Source organism: Narcine bancroftii, chromosome 13 (genome assembly GCF_036971445.1).
Source record: "Narcine bancroftii isolate sNarBan1 chromosome 13, sNarBan1.hap1, whole genome shotgun sequence".
In the NCBI taxonomy this organism is placed as follows: Eukaryota; Metazoa; Chordata; class Chondrichthyes; order Torpediniformes; family Narcinidae; genus Narcine; species Narcine bancroftii.
The window spans coordinates 10919750-10939356 of NC_091481.1; the positions used below are offsets into that span (position 1 = coordinate 10919750).

The following is a 19607-nucleotide window of genomic DNA, read 5'->3' on the forward strand; positions in this document are numbered from 1 at the left end:
TGTACAAAAGGATCAAAGATTTATTTGTTGATGTGCTAAACAGAGGTGGTGCTTCCCAAAGATGAACAAAAGCAAGGAACAACATCACCATCTAACTCAAGAAAGGCCTAGAAGATCAAAAACCTCCCTTTTTAAAAAAAAACAAGGGGCACAGGCAAAATTAAATTTTAAAAATTAAACATACAGCACTGTACTGTAACAGGCCAAATTCTGCCTGATGAGTTTGTGGTGCCCATTTTAACCCCATTAATTTTTCAAACCTTTTAAACAGTGAGAGGAAACCAGAGCCCCCAGAGGAAACCCATGCAGACACAGGGAGAACATACAAACTCCTTACAGACTGCACTGGATTCAACCCCAGATCCGGTCCCAATCACTGGCACTGTAAAGGGATTGCGTTAACTGCTACGCCAACTGTGCCACCATGCTTGGAGGAAAACTAGTTCCTTGTAGTTCAGTATGAAATCTTTACAAGACAGGAGTGTGGAACGGGTTCCATTCCAAAGTGGTGAATACAGGCTCAATTTTAACATTTAAGAAGAATTTGGACAGGTGCGTGGATGGGAGGGGTATGGAGGGCTATTGATGGCGTGGAGATCAGTAGGATTACGTAGAATAATAGTTTGGCATGAACTAGAAGATCTGAAACGCCTGTTTCTGTGCTGTAATGTTCTATGGTTCTAGATAATATGGACAAGTAACACCAGAAGTTCAAGAATTACAAGTAATTAGTATGCAACTAAAAGTTTTTGTTAAAGTTAACCAATTGAATATATTTTTGCAAGGAAATCAATTCATTAAGTTATTTTCTATAGGATTATAAACTCCTTTATCATGACTAGAACTTGTGCAAGACAAAAATATCTATTTTTCTATTAACAATTTACTTTTCAAAATGAGACAATTTACCATCTGGCGATGTTTAATAAAAATACATGGGTAGAAAACCATCAAACTCAGTACCACCCCTCCCTCAAGACCAAATTAGTACTACTGCTGCAGTTAAATGCTCAACACACTCCTGTACCTACCATAAGGAATTCCTACAATGGTAACGAACATAATTAGAGCAATTAGAAGGTACAGCAGGGCAATCCACCAGCCAAACAGCAATACATACAACACGTTGTCACAGGTAACTAGTGTTCCTGAAAGATAAATGCATAAATTACAACAGGGTATAGGATATCGCGGCACCTTTTTTTGAGTTCATTCCATCTTCAGGTGAGGAAACTTGTTGAACTAAAAAAGGATTCACTAACGTACCTCCAGTAATACGTAACAAATCAGCACCAAGATGCATAGTCTAAACAAGAACTGACAGGTCTTCTTAAGATGAATCTGGAATTATAACTTGGCAGATAAAAATTGGCATCTGGGCACAAGACAAAAATTGAAAGGTCTAAATTTCCCAAGGTCAACAGTTGAAGAAGTTACGAGTTCACAATGAAATAAAAATTGTGAAAATGCACAGCAGCGGGCAAAATAATGCTCATTTTATCTGCCAAGTTATAATTCTGGATTCATCCTTTTGTTGGAACATGTCCCAAAGCACTCAAAGAGTCAATCTATGCCACTTCATGTGATGTGGGCTGGGTTAGCATATTTAATCTTGGCAAATTTGAATGTTATCACTTCAGATTCAATTTCTCCTCTTATGTGGTTACCATTCTTCCACTATTTTTAATGGGATAAAATTATTGGCTTTTAACCCAAACCCAATGACAGACTACTTGCACAAATTATGATCCCAAGTTCTAAGGTCATGAGCCAAGAAAAAGTTCCTGAACCTCCAAGTCCACAGAATTTTGCACATTTTAATGCCAAAGAACATGGCCCCATTCCACTCACCCTCATCACACGACAATTTGCTGTCATAAGCATTTAACAATTTTGAAACACAAACTTTCTGTATTTGTATGGACTGTGATGCCCTATTTACTATTACCCAAAATTCCTTTCCCCTGCTCCCCATTAATACCCTGCTTATAACAGAGGGGACATGGAAAAATATTCCAAAACAGATCTTACCCAATTTCCACTCAATACTTTATCAACTGCAAAGAATGAAAATGCTAAAATATTTATTGTCATATTACCTGGGTATTTGATGACATTGAGATCCGAATACAGCTCTTTCACGATTGCAGACCGATCTTCCCAGGGCCTCTGAGTCACATGACTTTTCCATTTCTTAAACCCAAACTGCAAAAGTTATAAAACCAGATTGCCACAAAAATTAGGTATACCAGGTACAATGCAATATTATGCACCAATTATAAATTCCTGCTTTAGGTTATAGGGGGTGGGGGAAGGGGGAAAAATGAAAATGTCACTGGGTATAGATTATTTGTACATATCGTTACTGATGTGGTTCACGGTAAAGTATTAAATAAAAATATATTTTTTTAAAATTATACCTTACACCGCAAAAATTACACAGTTTAAAATCTGAAATTACGAACTTGTGTTTTAGGTGTAGTATCGATGTTGGTTTATACATTCAACCTGGTGATGCAGATCCCTTTGGTATGACTTGGCAGAAATTCTGACAAAAATTATAAAAGTGGGTTTTCCATTGGAACCAGAACTGTATTTACTGAGCAACCTTATGGTTATTGGCACAAAACTAACAAAATACAGTTCATGAGGATTGCCCTAGTGGTAGCCAGGAGAAATATTGCTGTTACATGGAAGTCCGACTCCACCCTACTTATTACTCACTGGAATATGGAAATGCAAAGTTGTGCCCCCTGGAAAAGATATAATTTTAGAAAGAAATATGATGTGTTTAGTAAAATATAGCAACCTTATTTGAATTATACTGGCTTAAGGATATAATTAACTTTCCCAAAAAGTTTTAAATAATATAGTTAGGTTAATAGTGTTGAATTCCTGAATATCAAAATATGGACTAATTAATGAAGGCTCAAAAAACCCTCTCTTTTGGAGAATTTTTTTTTAATGTTAGTTGTGGGGGGCAGGATGAGATTTGGGTAATCAGATGAGTCTCTGTAATTTTAAAATATTATTTATATGATGTATGTAATAATGTTTTATACAAGTCTTGGAAAAAATTTTTTTTTAAAAATAAGATGTATACCACTACAACTTTTTTGTTAAATCCTTTCCCCAGTTCTTACAGAGCAACAAGACAAAACTAACAATTAGTCAGATAAAATTCTTTGTATAGGAAAGTGATAATGATGTTCTGGTAGAAACTCTGGCCCTCAACTGTTAAACTCTCACCCTTCTGTGAACAGAATGCTTTACAAAAATAACTGGTTTCTCGATGCATTTTCTTTGCTTTGGAATCCTACACAATACATCTTACCTACATTATCCAAGTTTCTGCAAGTAAAATCAGAGAACAGAAATTTACAGGCCCTATGGCCCACACTGTTGTACCAACCTAATAACCTACTCCAACAACTGCCTAGAATTTCCCTAGCTACATTTGGCAGTAGAAATGGCTTTGAGGAGAAGAAATTGTCAGTCACATTAATCGCTGACTTTAGAATTTATTTCAATTATACATGGCATTAAAACACAGTAAAATCCCTGGTATTTGGCACCCACAAGGATTGAAGATGTCAGATATGCAAATTTTATGGTTGCCTGAGACACTCTTAAAATGCCTAATTAATACACCTGCATTAAGAATACACCGTTTAAACGACAGTGCAAAATATAAAGTAATTTGAAAAAATGTATTGTACAACTTAATTATGTAAAGTTTATTTTAATCAGGTAATTACCATATCTTACAAAATTTAATTTTGAACTGCAGTTGCTGGTGCTGTAACAGCATTATGCTAATTGCTATGCTAATTGTCTCCCTGTCATAATTAAACTCCACCCCCATACTCAATACTACTTTCACTAGCCAGGAATAGGGAGACACTTTGGCATCAGACGGCTCCTCATCCAGGGCACCACCAGTGTCCCAGTGGCATCAGACGGCTCCTCATCCAGGGCACCACCATTTTATTCCAACAGTTGCTGTGGGCAGGGCACGACCTGGGCATCCCGCTGGCCGAATGTTTGCTCCCACCTTCACCAAAGGTTTGTGTGTTGTTTTGGAGAATATTTACATTTTAAACTTTAATTTAAATGTCATTTATTTATTGATTTCCTCTGGGTCTTTTCCCTGTTGGTTGGGGTTGCCAGTTGCTTGAATTCCAGATACTGGGGATTTAACTGTTCATCTTAATCCCAAACTCATGGTAGTCCACTTAAATTTTCCTACATTAGCTGTCACCAGCAAGGTAATAAAGTACTTTAAAACTGCAGGAGATATTGTACTAAACTCCCATCAATAACTAGATGAACTTTTAAACCTAAAGAGGATGAGCTCATTTGCTTTAAAAGCTTGGATATTTGGCCGAGAGGCCAGCAGCACGTGGATGTTCAGCTGACTCTCCTCATCCACTAAAATAGGAAAAAGCAAAGCTACAAAGCAAACCAATCTTTCTAGTGGCAGTCAGTCAATTATTCAACCCACTGTAGGAATATACAGCCAAAAGCAGAGGAGGCAACCTCATTCATGTTGGTTCTCTGAACGACCTATCTAGTTTCATCACGTCCTGCATTTTCCACATAACATAGACATGCTTTAGAAACAGAATGAAATTCCACCCCTCTCGAGTGACAGATTCAAGATCTTAACCACACTTCGTCGTTTGTCTTCAAGACTCATACTGTAAAAACAAGGCAAAGGAGGAAAAACCCAACACCCAACCCCAACCAACCAATTTTCCCCTGCAACCACTGCAATTGTGTCTGCCTGTCCCGCATCGGACTTGTCAGCCACAAACGAGCCTGCAGCTGACGTGGACTTTTTACCCCCTCCATAAATCTTCGTCCGCGAAGCCAAGCCAAAGAAAGAGGGAAAAGAGAAGGGAAGGAAGGGAGTAGGGAAAAAAGAGAGAGCTTTGTTATATGTGTTTTTTTTAAAAAGTGTTTTCTGGAGAGGGCTGGGTAGAGGGGGAATAACTGTCACTGCAAAATCAGTTGATGCTGCGAACAAGATCGCAATCCAAATGAAAAGGGGAGTTGTGGTTGCCCAGCAAGGGATATGGGGCAACTCAGAGAGGGGGGGAATTTTTGGGGTTAAGGTATTAGTGGATGTGGGAACTGCGGGGGTACTTTATGACTTGAATGTGTTGTTGTACATTGTGTAATAAGAGAAAACTAAGAGATGAAAATAGGGAAAAGGGGAATGGAGGTGGTGAAGAGGTAGAAAAGAGGTGTATGCAAGATATAAGATGGTCATGTTGAACTATATGACTATAAACTTTAATGGAATACATAACAAAATTAAAAGGAAAAGGCTACTAAATTTATTGAAGAAGGAAAAAATAGATTATAGCATTTGTGCAGGAAACGCATCCAACTGAAGTGGAACATAAACTAAAGAGAGACTGGGTAGGACACGTTACGGCAGCATCCTATAATTCAAAAGCTAGAGGTGTAGCCAAACTAGTTAACAAAAATGTACCAATCAAAATAGAGGAGGAAATAATAGATCCGGCAGGGAGATATCCAATGATAAAGTGTCAGAAATACTCAGAATTTTGGAATTTGCTCAATATATATGTGCCTAACAAGGTGGATCAAAAGTTTATGCAGGATATTCTTTTAAAGATTGCAGACACACAAGGAAATATATTGATAGGAGGGGATTTTAACCATAATTTGAACCCAATGTTGGATAAAATTGGAGAAAAGATAAGTAAAAAGAATAAAGTAGCCAAATTTATAGTTAAATCAATGCAGGAAATGAAACTTATGGATATATGGAGGAGGCAACACCCAAGAGAGAAGGGATTTTCATATTATTTGAGTAGGCACAAAACTTACTCAAGGATTGATATGTTTTTGTTGTCAGCCCATATTCAAGGGAGAGTTAGGAAAACTGAGTATAAAGCTAGACTACTATCTGATCATTCACCCCTATTATTAGCAATAGAACTGGAGGACATCCCTCCAAGAACATATAGATGGAAGTTAAACTCCATGCTACTTAAAAGGCAGGCATTTAGAGAGTTTATTGAACGCCAAATTAAAACATATTTTGAAATAAACACAGGATCAGTGAAAGACAAATTGATATCATGGGACGCAATGAAAGCCTTCATTAGAGGGCAGATAATAAGTTATGTGACGAAAATGAAAAAGGATTACAATCGGGAAATAGAGCAGTTGGAAAGGGAGATAGTAAATACAGAAAAGGAATTAGTAAAAAGGGATGATATAATGAAAAGGAGAGAATTGGCAGACAAAAAAATTAAATACGAAACATTACAAATATACAAGGTGGAGAAGAACATAATGAAAACAAAGCAAAAGTATTACGAACTGGGAGAAAAAAAAACCACATAAAAAATAAGCCTGGCAACTTAAAACAAAACAAGCTAAAAGAATGATACTGGCATCAAGGAAAATGGACAAACAAATTACATATAACCCAACAGAGATTAATAAATATTTTAAGGAATTTTATGAACAATTGTATCAAACTGAGAAAGAAGGGAAAGGTGATAAAATAGGGGAATTTTTAGCTAAAAATTAACTACTGAAATTGCAAGAAGAGGGACTAATAAAACCATTTGAAATAGAGGAAGTACAGGATATATTAAAAAAGTTGCCGAACAATAAAACACCAGGAGAGAATGAATTCCAATAGAATTTTATGAAACATTTAAAGAATTATTAATTCCTCCTCTCCTGGAAGTAATGAACCAGATAGAAGTAACACAAAACTTACCAGATTCATGTAAGACAGCAATAATTACATTAAGACCAAAGACGGGGAAGGATCCATTAACATCAGCATCATATAGACCAATATCTCTACTTAACTCAGACTATAAGATAATAGCGAAATTATTAGAAAACAGATTGGCCGATTGTGTACCTAAAATAGTAAAACAGATCACACTGGATTTATTAAGAAAAGACGAACAGCCGACAATGTCTGTAAACTTATTAATCTAATCCACGCAGTTCAAGGAAATAAGAAACCAACAGTGGCTTTTGCTCTAGATGCAGAAAAAGCCTTTGACAGAGTAGAGTGGAATTACTTAAAGTATTACAGAAGTTCAATCGACCAGAACAATATATAAATTGGATTAAAGCATTGTATAATGGACTGTCGGCAAAGGTAGCAGTAAATGGATATGTATCGAGTCACTTTAAATTAAGTAGGTCAAATAGACAGGGATGTCCACTATCCCCCTCATTGTTCGCCTTAGCAATAGAATCTTTGGCAGAAATGATAAGAATAGAAAATAAAATAAAAGGGATAAAAATAAAGGAGAAGGAGTATAAAATTAGCTTATTTGCAGATGACATCATAGTATACCTAACAGAACCAGAGGTATCAGTAAAAGAATTACATAAGAAATTGAAGGAATATGGAGAAATATCGGGGTACAAGATCAACATAAATAAAAGTGAAGTGTTGCCAATAAGTATCGCAGAATATACAGAATTTAAAAAAGGATCACCATTTAAATGGCAAGAACAAGCAATCCGATACCTAGGGATCAGGTTAGATAATAACTTAAGCCACTTGTACAAACTAAATTATCAGCCACTAATAAAAAAATTGCAGGAAGACTTAGAACATTGGAAAGAATTACCACTAACGTTGATAGGGAGGGTAAACTGCATTAAGATGAACGTGTTCCCAAGGATACAATACTTATTTCAAATGTTACCAATTCCTTTAACAGAAAAATTCTTTAATGAACTAAAGAGAATAATAAGGAAATTCTTGTGGAAAAGAAGGAAACCAAGGGTAGCATTAGATAAATTAGCAGAGATGTATAATTAAGGTGGTTTGCAGTTACTAAATTTTAGAAATTATTATAGAGCAGTACAATTAAGGTATTTATCAGATTTTTATCAGACAAGGGAAAAACCAGACTGGACTAAGATAGAACTAGATAAAATAGGGGAGAAGGTACAGGAACATATACTTTATAAGTGGGATGAAAAGCTGGTGCAATATAAAAACTCACCAGTACTGCATCATTTACTTAATACATGGAAGAAGATCCACTTCGAAAGGAAAAAAAAACAACTATCAAATACCAAAATTATTATTGACACAAAATCCGCTAATCCCTTTTACATTAGACAACCTTTCCTTTAGAGAATGGGAGAGAAATGGAATCAAAAGAATAGAAAATTGTTTTTTGGGAAATAATTTATTAACATTTGAACAATTGAAGTACAAATATGGAATAACTCATGGTACAATGTTTGCATATCATCAATTTGTGATATCACAAATCAAGCTTATTTAAAGGATAAATTGGGAAACAGCTTGAGATTACCTGAAGGAAGCAGCTTTGAATATGTGATTACAGACACAATGATAATTAAAAGATCTATAACCAACATGTACATTAAGCTGCAAGATAAGGAAATTGAAATAAACTATAAACCTAAGCAGAAGTGGGAAAATGATCTAAACGTAAAGATAAAAAACGAAGTATGGGAAAAGTTATGTTCTGGAACTGTGAAGAATACAATAAACACAAGGTTAAGCATGATACAGTATAATTGGTTACACAGGGTATATGTTACTCCTCAAAAATTTTTAAAAATGGGATTCAACATTATCGGATATATGTTTTTGCTGCAAGAAGGAAATGGGAACAACATTACATGCAACTTGGGCATGTACAAAAGTAAATACATTTTGGGAAGAATTAAATCAGTTACTAAATAAGAGCATGAGTATACAGCATGGAAATGAATAAATGTATTCCATTGGAAAAAATAACATATAATTTAAAAAATAAAGTCACAATGTTTGAACAAATTTGGGAACCATACATGGAACATGTATAAAATGAGAATGAAAATGATTAGAAGACAAAACGACTAGATTCAGCGTGTAATAAATAGATGACGCATTTTTCTTGTTTATTTTCCTTTGTGTGAAGGTATTGTTTTATGGTTTTATTGTATTGTATATGTTGAATATTTATGGGTTTTGGAGGTGGGTGGGTAGAGGGGAGGGAGGGAAAGGGGAAAAAAGGGAGAGAAGACCACTGTGTAAATTTAATGAGAAGCGTTTGAACATATTTTGGTTGCTATGGTTCATAGCGTGAAAAATAAAAGTATTTTTTAAAAAAAAAGACCCATATACAAATCATGAAGGCTGCACTACAACTGGCTTGGATTTTTAAAGTCCCAAGCACTTTACTAACCTTGTAGTTGTTAGCCAGTTTATGTGCCTCCACCTCATTTTCTGCCAACAGCGTGGTCTTTGCTGCCATTAAGCAACCCAGACACGTTACTTCTTCACATGAATGATTATGCGTCAGAGTTGAACAGGTCACTGCAACAAAACCAATCAAGTTTTTAATTGATGATGCAACACTTATTAAAATTTTTTTTTATTTTTCACACTATGAACCATATTAATCAAAATACACACAAACATTTCCCTCTTGAATATACACAGTGTCATTTTCTCCCCTTTACCCCCCCCCTCACTTCCCTCCCTCCTTCCCACCCCCCTCCAAACTCATTAAATGTTCAACATATAAAATACAATAAACCCATTAAACAATGTCATCACACAATGAAAATAAACAAGAAAATTGTGACATCTACTTTTACACACTGGGTCAGTTCATTTCGTCTTCTCATTCTATCATTTTAGGGGGTGGAGGTCTGCGGTAGGCCCTCTCTATTGTGTTCCATGTACAGTTCCCAAATTTGTTTAAATAGTGTGACTTTATTTTTTAAATTATATGTTATTTTTTCCAATGGAATACATTTATTCATTTCCATGTACCATTGCTGTATTCTCAGGCTCTCTTCTGATTTCCAAGTTGACATTATACATTTTTTTGTTATTGCTAAGGCTATCATAATAAATCTTTTTTGCGCTTCGTCCAGTTTGAGCCCTAATTCTTTACTTCTTATATTTCTTCGAAGAAAAATCTCTAGATTTTTTGGTATGTTACTTTTTGTGATTTTATTTAATACCTGATTTAGATCTTCCCAAAATTTTTCCACTTTCTCACATGCCCAAATTGCACATACTGTTGTTCCCGTTTCCTTCTTACAACGAAAACATCTGTTTGATACTGTTGGGTCCCATTTATTTAACTTTTGGGGCGTGGTATATAGCCTGTGTAACCAATGATACTGTATCATGCGTAACCTCGTGTTTATTGTATTTCTCATAGTTCCGGAGCATGATGCAACACTTTTGATGAACTTTTTCCATAAATGGCAAGGACCAACACCTCAGTGGGTGGTGAACACCATTAGTCCACACAAATCCAAGTGTTCTCACCAAGTAATTCTATTGTGAGGCACATAAATGTCTTGGAACACTGGAAAAAGTGCAACAATTCCAAGTCAAAAAACTTCTCTACGACATATTTAAATCACAAATTGAAACACAAAGATCTGCAGCTGCTGTGATTGTAATAAAAATTCAAAAATGATGGAGGAACTCAGCAGGTCCTGCAGCGTCCATAACTTTACCTCTTCTGGACACTGAGACCTGCCGAGTCCCTCCAGCATTCTTGTGTTTTTAATACTTACTGTAATTCACATCAAAGGTAATCAGACAAAATATTTTGTGACAAATCCTGAATAAAATCCCCAAGTTTCAAAACAAATGCACCAGAAAATAGGGTGGCTTCCATCATATTTCTTTTTCAACCTGGATGAGATTAGCGGTTGTGTAAAATAAAATGTATGCTTGGTAGCATCATGCTAGTGACCTGTGACTCAAAGTATTAACAATCTGGGTTTCCAGAAGATAATCCACCACCACTTAATCTTGCTTCATATGACAAATACCCACCCCCAGGAATTACTGTACTCTTATTTCATCAGGGAGCAAATGGCCATTATAGGTTGTGAACAGCTGACATTCCACTATTCAGCCTTCCATCCCAATAATACACATTTTCTGTCCATTAATCATTTCTCAATCCTTGCTAGTGGAGCAGCCCCAAGATTATCTGCACTAATTTTGTTTAGTAATTCCTTACTGGAATTGTTTACTTGTTCCTTTCATCCATTGTTTGTTACCTCCATATTTCAAACACCATTTCCTTGCACATCAACTTGCTCTGTTAATAACACATTCTAATTCACCCTCCACCCACCCACCCCCCCCCCCCCAACACACACACATAGGCTAACAGGCTTGCAGTTTCCATTTTCAGTCAACTTTTTTTAAATTATTGGGTTTAGTTTGCTAATTTCCATAGTTAAATGATGGAAGATGAAAACAAGTATATCCATCATCTCCATAGCTTGATGCAGATCACCACATTCTGAGGGAGAGGCAGGGTTCAGACCTGTTTTTTTTTTTACCCACAATGCTTTTATTAAAGACGAAGCCAATTTCTTTCAGTTCCTTGCTACTTCAGACCTGTGTAATCCAGTTCCCATCCCTAACCTTCAGGCCAATATTTATTCTCAAAGAATAGGGTTCTCAAATTGTAAGAGGCCACCACGCTTTTTACATTACAGCAGTAAGTGCATTTTGAAAATACTTCCTCGCACAATGTTTCAAAATGGGTTGGGAAAAGCGCCATGTAAATGTAAAGGTGGGAAATGGATGTGAAAGATATGGAGAATGATGAGCTCAAAAGGACTAACCTGCATGTGATTTTGGTATGACTGGTGAAGGAATGTCCGTCAGTTCAGTCTGCAGATGTAGCTCACACCGCCTGTCCCACAGGGTCAGAGGACAAGGGGATGCTTCAGCTCTTAGCTCACACTCCCTCCCAAAGTCTATCATAGAAACAAAAACCAAAATACCCTCTAAGCTATCAGTTTTATATTCTACATTACACCTGATACACACAAAACATCACAGTAAAACGTGGACTACAAAGATCAAGCAAAACTATGTTATATTTGGCCATATACAAAATTATCACACCCATCACTGGATTTTGTTCTTGATGCATGCATAATTAGTGATTACTAATCCATAGAATTTAAAATCCTGCAGTGAAATCAGTTGTGAGGCCTGCACTCAATGGAACGCACAAGGGAGATGCCAATGTGGAAAGGAAAACTACTGTCCCCACTCTCGGACATTCAGCTGGAAGTTATCACTGCCATTTTCCCCAATAATGAGTAACTTGTCCCTGAGGATTTAAGCAGGACCTCAAGGCAAATTGCCAATGACTTTATAGGGACTGGGTCAAAACCACCAAGAACAAGTCATAGATGAAGTTTATTAAATGGTCCAAACCAAACTGTAGCTAGAGATTTTTAAAAAGTCTTCAAACTCCAAGAAATGAGAAATTAAGCATGGAATAAAAATGGAATACAACTCAGGGACAAAATAGCTGAAACCCTCAAGTTCAGTTTGGAGTTTAGATACATCAATAGTTAATTCAGGTAAAGCAGACAAGGCACCATAGTGGCATGTTCTGAGCTGGCAGGTTCCAGTTTATCCAATGATAGATTTTGACTGAAAGAATGCATGCAAGAAAGATGCCATAGGTGCATGTACACCTATATTTAGAACTGGTACATGAGAAAATTATTATGTGATGCAGAATTTGATATATAGAGGTGAGGAGTACAAATGCAAGAGGCTCCCTTGAGTGTCTGATTCGGATGTCCATTTCAGAGATTTTATTGGTCTACTAGATGAAGGATTTGAACCACAACATTAGAGCTTCCATGCTCATCTCATGGAAGGCAGAGAGAAGATTTGACAGATCCCCAACATCACTAGTTTAGGTCAAGCAGATAACTCAAAAACCTGGCTAAAATTTAAACTCTTGATAAAGTCTCAATAAAGGGTCAACCCAAAACATTTCTCTCTGTGGATGCTGCCTGACCTGCTGAGTCCCTCCAGCTCTCATTATTTGTTACATTTAAACTGACTAACAAGAGAAAAGGAAAAGATTAAACACTTGTTTTTATGTAAAATGTGGTTATGACATGGATCTCACTGTCTCTGGAGATAGAGACACACCAAGTAAATAACGTACACAGCTATGGCATAAAGTCAGGAAATGCTATTAAATTGACTGGTCTACGATTTGCCAAATAGCAACAGGAATGCTGGAAACACTCAAGTTAAATAGTTAATGTTTGATATCAGTGAACTTTCATTAGAACTGTTGTTACGGGCCGAGAGGACCCCAAAACCCAACAGCAATAGATATTCACCAAGACAAATGGTTACTTAAACAAAAGTTGTTTAAAGGTAATTAAAAGCATGAAAACAGGATCACTATTAACTTAACTTAACCTAACTTAACTTAACCCCCTTCTAATTCTAAGTTCTTTAATTTACAGTCTAATCTCACTTCTCACTCCTCCAAGTTCACTGATATCAGGCAATTCTTACACTGTGCACAATTTAACATTTATGAAGCTTCACCAGGCTGTGGTGCTTGAAAGGTAAATGGTTTCCCGCTCAGGAAGTTTTTTGTTGGTTTTCAGAGAGAGAGAGAGAGATTTGTTGCTCGTTGGACACCCACAATGGATTCCTTTCGATCAGCCATTTGAGTGTCTTGCTGAAGAAACTTGCCCCATCAGAGTTTTTTTTCTTTCAGGTCACTACAGAGTTCCTTTTTGTTTCCCTTATTTCAAATGAAACATTATACAGCTAGCCATCTCCTCTTGTATGGACCACAAGGGCTTTAACCAGTTTGAACTAAGAACTCACAACCCGTCTTCAAAATGGGGTTTTCCACAAGCTTGCCAGCTTGTCCTATTCCAGTCCCAGCTGCTGCTGCTGAACTATAGAGTTGAAATTTCTCTCTCTCTCTCACACATGGAGAAAACCACACGACTCTCTTAGAACAGCACTCTGCACTCAAATAGACTGCGGCACCAGACATAATCTTCTGAGTCCATTCATCTGTTGCTTTCCAAAACAATAATCCATTACTCCACAGCATGTCCAATTAATACCTATTTGTGAAGTCCTTATTGCCACTCTTCAAAGTTTTTGCAAAGACACCCGGACCTGGAGTGTCTGGCTTGAGCAGTGCTCCGGCATTTTAAATGAGATCGGCTTTGAAGTGTTTCTATGTTACCTACACTAAAAAACCTGCCACAATTTATCTCCTTTAAAACGTTTCTATATAACCTAATCTGTTACACTGGAGAAAGTTCGAAAATAACTCTTTTTTTTAAGTTACAGAGATGAGAGGAGTAGAAAGAACAAATAATATTTGCACTATTTGTAATCGTGAAGATTGAATAAATAGAAATGTTTGTTATTCACAATTTATTTGTCTGGTGATGCTGTAAATAGAGAGAAGAGGGTTTGTTCAAAAACATGAAAGAAATTAAACAGAGATACCCAACAGGCATCTGTGGAGAGAGAAAGAAAGAAATATTGCAGGTTGATTACCTATGATCAGAATCAGCCAGTTTCCTAGGTTTCTGGTAAGGTTTGCAATATCCATCATAAATAATAATATAAATTCTGGATTTTTCAAAGCAAGCAGAGCGAGATTGCCAAATAGTGATTAATAGTACAGTGAGGGTTCCTGTAGTTTTATATTTGAAAGAAAATGATAGCAGCTTTTAACTGTCAACATTCCTTCAAAATCTGTTGGCCATGGAGTGAAATTCATGCTCTTTAATGATCAAGTGCTTGTGTAATAATCTGCGGCAAGATTAACATTAATAAACCTTTATGGAAAATATCTTAATTTGACAATAGCTTCAACTTTGTGTCAAAATGTACCCTCTCCAAACTAGACCTCGGCTGCCCATCATAAGCTACATAAAACAGCATCACAGTGGGCATTTGCACTTAAGTTGGGCTGTATCAGGAGAGAACATGCCCTGTGTGTGCATTGAGGGTGGAATAAAGGCGTTCAGCCACAATTATAAGGTCAGGTTAATAAAATACCCCAGGAGAGTGAGTTTTTTGTATTGCATTTTCCAAAATCATTTCCAATTTAGTATTAAATGTATAACAAACATCCAATGTCCACAGCATCAGGGATTATTTACTCAAACCATTTCACTATTCACTGAGCAAAGCTATTGCAAGCCACATTTCCTACACAGCCAACAGCGTATCACTTCCATAACTAGACACTAACAATCCAGTGTTTGCTCTCACATTTACTGTATTGGAGGAGCTTGGGTCTGGAATGGAGAAAGCTACATCAGATGCACTTTTATGCTTACTCATTCTTCTCATTATCAGAAGAAATTAATTTTGCTCAAAACTATAAAAAGAATGCCCTTTAAATAAGTGCGGGGACAATCATTGAGTCAACATTCAAAACATTGGTATATTTCTCCTTTTCAAATGTTGATAACAATTGCAGCATCACATGACAGTAACCCACACCATTACGACCAAGGGCAACAACTTGTCTACCAGATCACATGCCCACTACGAGAACAAAGGTTTGATAACAATCCCTTGAGGGATCTTGGGGATTTTACTACCTGTACATTAAATCCATTTGACAAACACAAATAGTTTATTCCCTTGAAAGAACTTATCAGAGGATGAATGTGGCAGAGATGGGTTATTGCTCACTGCATGCAACAGATCAGGGCATTATTTCTTGAATCACAAAATCTTGGTGTGGTTTAAAAATTAAATATTAAACAAAAGAGAACCCAAAAATCATTCCTCAGAACACTCAAAGTCAGATGTTTACCTTCCTGCAGCAGCTTTCTAAAATTAAAGATTGATTCTCGCATTACCTCAAAATGTACTTGCAACTTAAACCCTTCACCCTGCAAATGAGCTGAACTCAATAATTTTGCCTCTCAAATTATTCTGTTCTAAGTTCAATCCATAGAAACCGCTTTCTCATACAACTACTTTTCATTAAAAGAATGAGAGGGAATCTTATAGAATTATGAAAGGGATAGACTGAGGTAGGAAAGTTGTTTCCACTAGTATCCAAGATTAGGACTAAGGGACATGGCCTCAAGATTCAGGGGAATTGATGCCCAGGGGTGAATGTTGGAAAGCTGATGATGCAAGCAATCACATGAACAAAAGTGTTTTGAATGACTTCAAGTTTCAGAGCTGATCAAGACTGAGAAACCAAGGCCATGTTTTGTGGACAAGTCGTGTTTCAAAAAAAGGTACTGATATGTGCAAAGCCAACAGTAGATTCAGGCCATATTACAGGAGATGAAAACAGACAGACAAGAAATCAAAGTCATTTGGAAAGCTTTCAAATACCAGAGCAGTGTCCTTACGCTAATCAGAGAGAAAAGAATTAGCCTTAGATTGATTCATTAAAGTGCATTTTACATCTTATAATGGATGACTCAACCAATAGTCAACTTACGCTCCTATGTTTTATGGTCTTAATCCAATGCAACTAGGTTCCAAAGAAAGAATGATTGAAATTGCAACCAGTCATCCCAAATACCAACTGGGTTTCCCATCATTAAATGTTTGATTAAACCAAGTTTTGGTCAGTCTCCAAGTTTTACCAGCATCAAATCGAAAACGGGAAATACAAGTCTGCCACACAAGAGCCACATGCAACAGTTTATCTGATGGTGGATTGGTTACATTGGTTCTTTGAAAGGGCTCGACTTCATCTTCCAGTCTTTCCCCACAGGCCTGTCTGCACGCGTCCCCCCCACCCCCCGAAATATTCTACACTCTTTTGAATGCTGGATGCACCCAATCGGACAAACCTCGTTCATTGAATAATCTACATTCAACCCCACTGCCTCTGGGGAATGGCATCACCCACAAATGACCCCAGACTATCCTTTAATTTAGATCATGAGTGTTCCCCCCCCCCCCCCCAAATCATTTCTCCTTTGGAAATATTTGGTGGTGGGGCACAAGCCGACTGTCAGAGCTGGGCGAGGCCCGACCAGCACGGCTCAGGGACGGAGTCAGGTGCCCGGCGCTATCACAGTTCAGTTCGGCTCCTTACTCAGCGCGTCCTGGGTGCTCCGTCTCCGCACGTCCAGCTCGGGCTCCTGTTCGATCTCGGACATCTCGAGAGGAGGGCGCCGGTGACCCGTCGACCAGTGTCACCCCCAGAGAACGAAGCACTCGCCCACGCGAACTCTTCAACAGCCCGCTGACACCACGCCGCTCCTCCCTTTCTGCGCATGCGCCCCCCTTTGACACACCCACCCTCATAACGGCGCAGGCCGCATCCCCAAGGCCTTGTGGGAGTTGGAGTCCCGAGTCCCTTCAGCTCCTCCTTAAAAACTACCAACTTCCCAATCGGAATCAGTCGTCACGAAGTTCGTGGTTTTGAGGCAGCATCACAGGGCAAACATTTATATAAACCACCTTATAAAATAAATTAAAAATAGCGCAAGAAAAAGGCGGGTTCTGTTCATTACTCTTTCAGAAATCTGGGGGCAGAGGGAAGACTGTCTTTGCGCTCGACTTCAAGCTCCTGTCCCGGGTAGCAGGGTGAAGAGGGCATGGCCTGACTGATGGGGGGGCATAGAGCCTGCTTTCTGAAGACACTGCCTCTTGTAGGCATCCTGGAATGGAGTGCCATGATGGCACTGGCCGAGTTAACAACCCTCTGGAGTTTTTTTCCTTCATACCAGGCTGGCTGTAGCTGCAGTAACTCTGTGTGAGGCTTCGGGAGGACGGCGCAGGCTTCTATCCCGGAGGGTGATTGACAGCCGGCCGGGCGGGGCTTGATCCATTCAGGCCGACTGATTGACAGCCGGCCAGGTGTTGTCCCGTCCCTACACTCCTGCAGGTACAGAGGTTGCCCCCTGCAGTTGGACAGCGGTACAGGTACCGGTGTTGCCTCCTGCAGTGATGCACCCAGCCAGAATGCTCTCCACGGTACACCTGGACAAGTTTCCGAGAGTCTTCAGTGACAGACCAAATAGCATTTTAATTATAATTACTTATGGCATCGCAATTTCTTTTACATCCTGGAAAAATTACATGACTTTATTCGAATAAAAATAAATGTGGAACATTCAAGTCTGAAATTAAAAGTGCTGAAAAGATATATAGCTGCTTCCAGTAGAATTGTTTATTATTTATCAATAAATTAATATTATTTGCATTCTCTGGGTCTGGAGGAACACAAAGAGAAGGTTGGAATTATCAGACTCCCCTTCTCCTGAAAAATAATTAGTAGATCAAGTGAAGGAAAACATGAAATCTGCAGATGTCTAGTGCAGTACACAAAAGCACTGGCAAAACTCAGTCACACAACATCCATGAAAAGCACTCATGAAGAAGGGCTCAGACTGGAAACATCTGCTTTCTCTTGTTCATAAATGCTTAATTTCTTCAGCATTTTTGTCCAGAGCAGTAGACCACATGGGTCTGTATGACAATCAAGAACGTTCATGGTCATGCACGATCTTTTCTAAAACTCAGTTTCACTTCCAGATTTATGAACTGAATTTTAAATTTCACAACTGCTTTGACTTGAACTCCAGTGTCCGCATTATCAGTACAATAATTTAATCCATCTACCACTGAGGCTCTGGTATTTGAAGAAAATGAAATCTCCAAGCAAATGATGATTTAAAAATAAAGTCCAGAATGGAACTGCCTACGTTAAAGTTCATAAAGATGTAGAACTCAAATGACCGGGCTTTTCATTTATATTCTGAATTGCTATTCCAAGCTTTGTGAACATGTCCTTTCCACACACATATCCAATTCCTTTTTAAAGTTACTATTTATTTTCTTATTCATGCATTCACTTCTACAGGGTCTCTCACTGCTTCTTTACCTAAACCCTTGCTCCTCAATCAACATCATCAGTCTTTATTTATTTATTCAGGCCAATACAATCTCCCAATTATTGCTGCCTCGACTTTCAGAAATACTTAAATCTTGTTTTCCTGTCATAATGTCTGCCATCCTGTCCCCTTCAATATTCAATACCCATTCATGGGGTGTGGTTACATTCCTTTTAATTTTCTAAAATCTAAACCTAAAGTCTCTGCCTCATGGCAGGTTAGGTCTTAAAATTAGGTTAATTAATATTCTTGCAGTAAAACCAGTGTTCTGGTTTCATCCCACCGTTCAATTGGGTGGCATGGGCTTGTGGGCCAAAAGGGGCAGTTACGTGTTATATGTCTAAATTAAAATTAAATCAGAATTTTAACCTCAAATTTTCTGCTTCAGAAAAAAAACACAAATATCCTTTGCCATGTATGCAATAAAACTGGATTTAAAACTCCATGAACAAATATGAGAATGCTTTCTCATTTATAAAGTTTTAGAAAGAATGTATTCATGATGAGATGTTTTCTTGAACAAATGTTGTTCAAGCACTGAACTTTCAACTTTAAAGATTATCCTTGGTTGTTTCAGGATTTTAGCAAAAAAACACTGAAATAGATTTCAAAATGTAGATGCTAAGATTCCAAATGATCATAAACAATATTCTTGCCCTTTTCAGTGAGGTGTTATGATACAGCACAGTGTGGCTGAAAACAATCATTACTGAGCACTCCCAAGTTACATCTGAGAAGAAACCACTGAATGGCAACTAAAGACTGCCTGCCCATTGCCATCCAGCAATTGAGACAATTAGGCTTCACCAACCACAGTCTTTCTTTTTGACATTAAGCTCCAGCACCACCTCCACCAGTTCTCATCGATTTCAATATTGCTTGGCAAAATGTTG

The 19607-nt window shown here is 37.7% G+C and overlaps 1 protein-coding gene across 6 annotated transcripts in view; it reads right to left on the bottom strand.

The window, feature by feature from the left end:
* The window catches only part of cax1 (cation/H+ exchanger protein 1), a 46079-nt gene extending 28976 nt beyond the window's left edge, over positions 1-17103 (bottom strand). For 4 of the 6 annotated variants that reach the window (XM_069909327.1, XM_069909322.1, XM_069909321.1 and 1 more), the window contains exons 1-5: positions 16911-17103; positions 11653-11787; positions 9228-9358; positions 2100-2205; positions 1032-1148 (exon numbers count right to left, since the gene is read on the bottom strand). In XM_069909327.1, the coding sequence (XP_069765428.1) occupies positions 1032-1148; positions 2100-2205; positions 9228-9358; positions 11653-11787; positions 16911-16974 (553 nt within the window). In that variant the 5' untranslated portion in view covers positions 16975-17103. The remainder of the gene's footprint in view (positions 1-1031; positions 1149-2099; positions 2206-9227; positions 9359-11652; positions 11788-16910) is intronic. The other 2 variants (XM_069909323.1, XM_069909324.1) reach the window with 2 other exon arrangements.
* Between the last annotated feature and the right edge of the window lie 2504 nt (positions 17104-19607).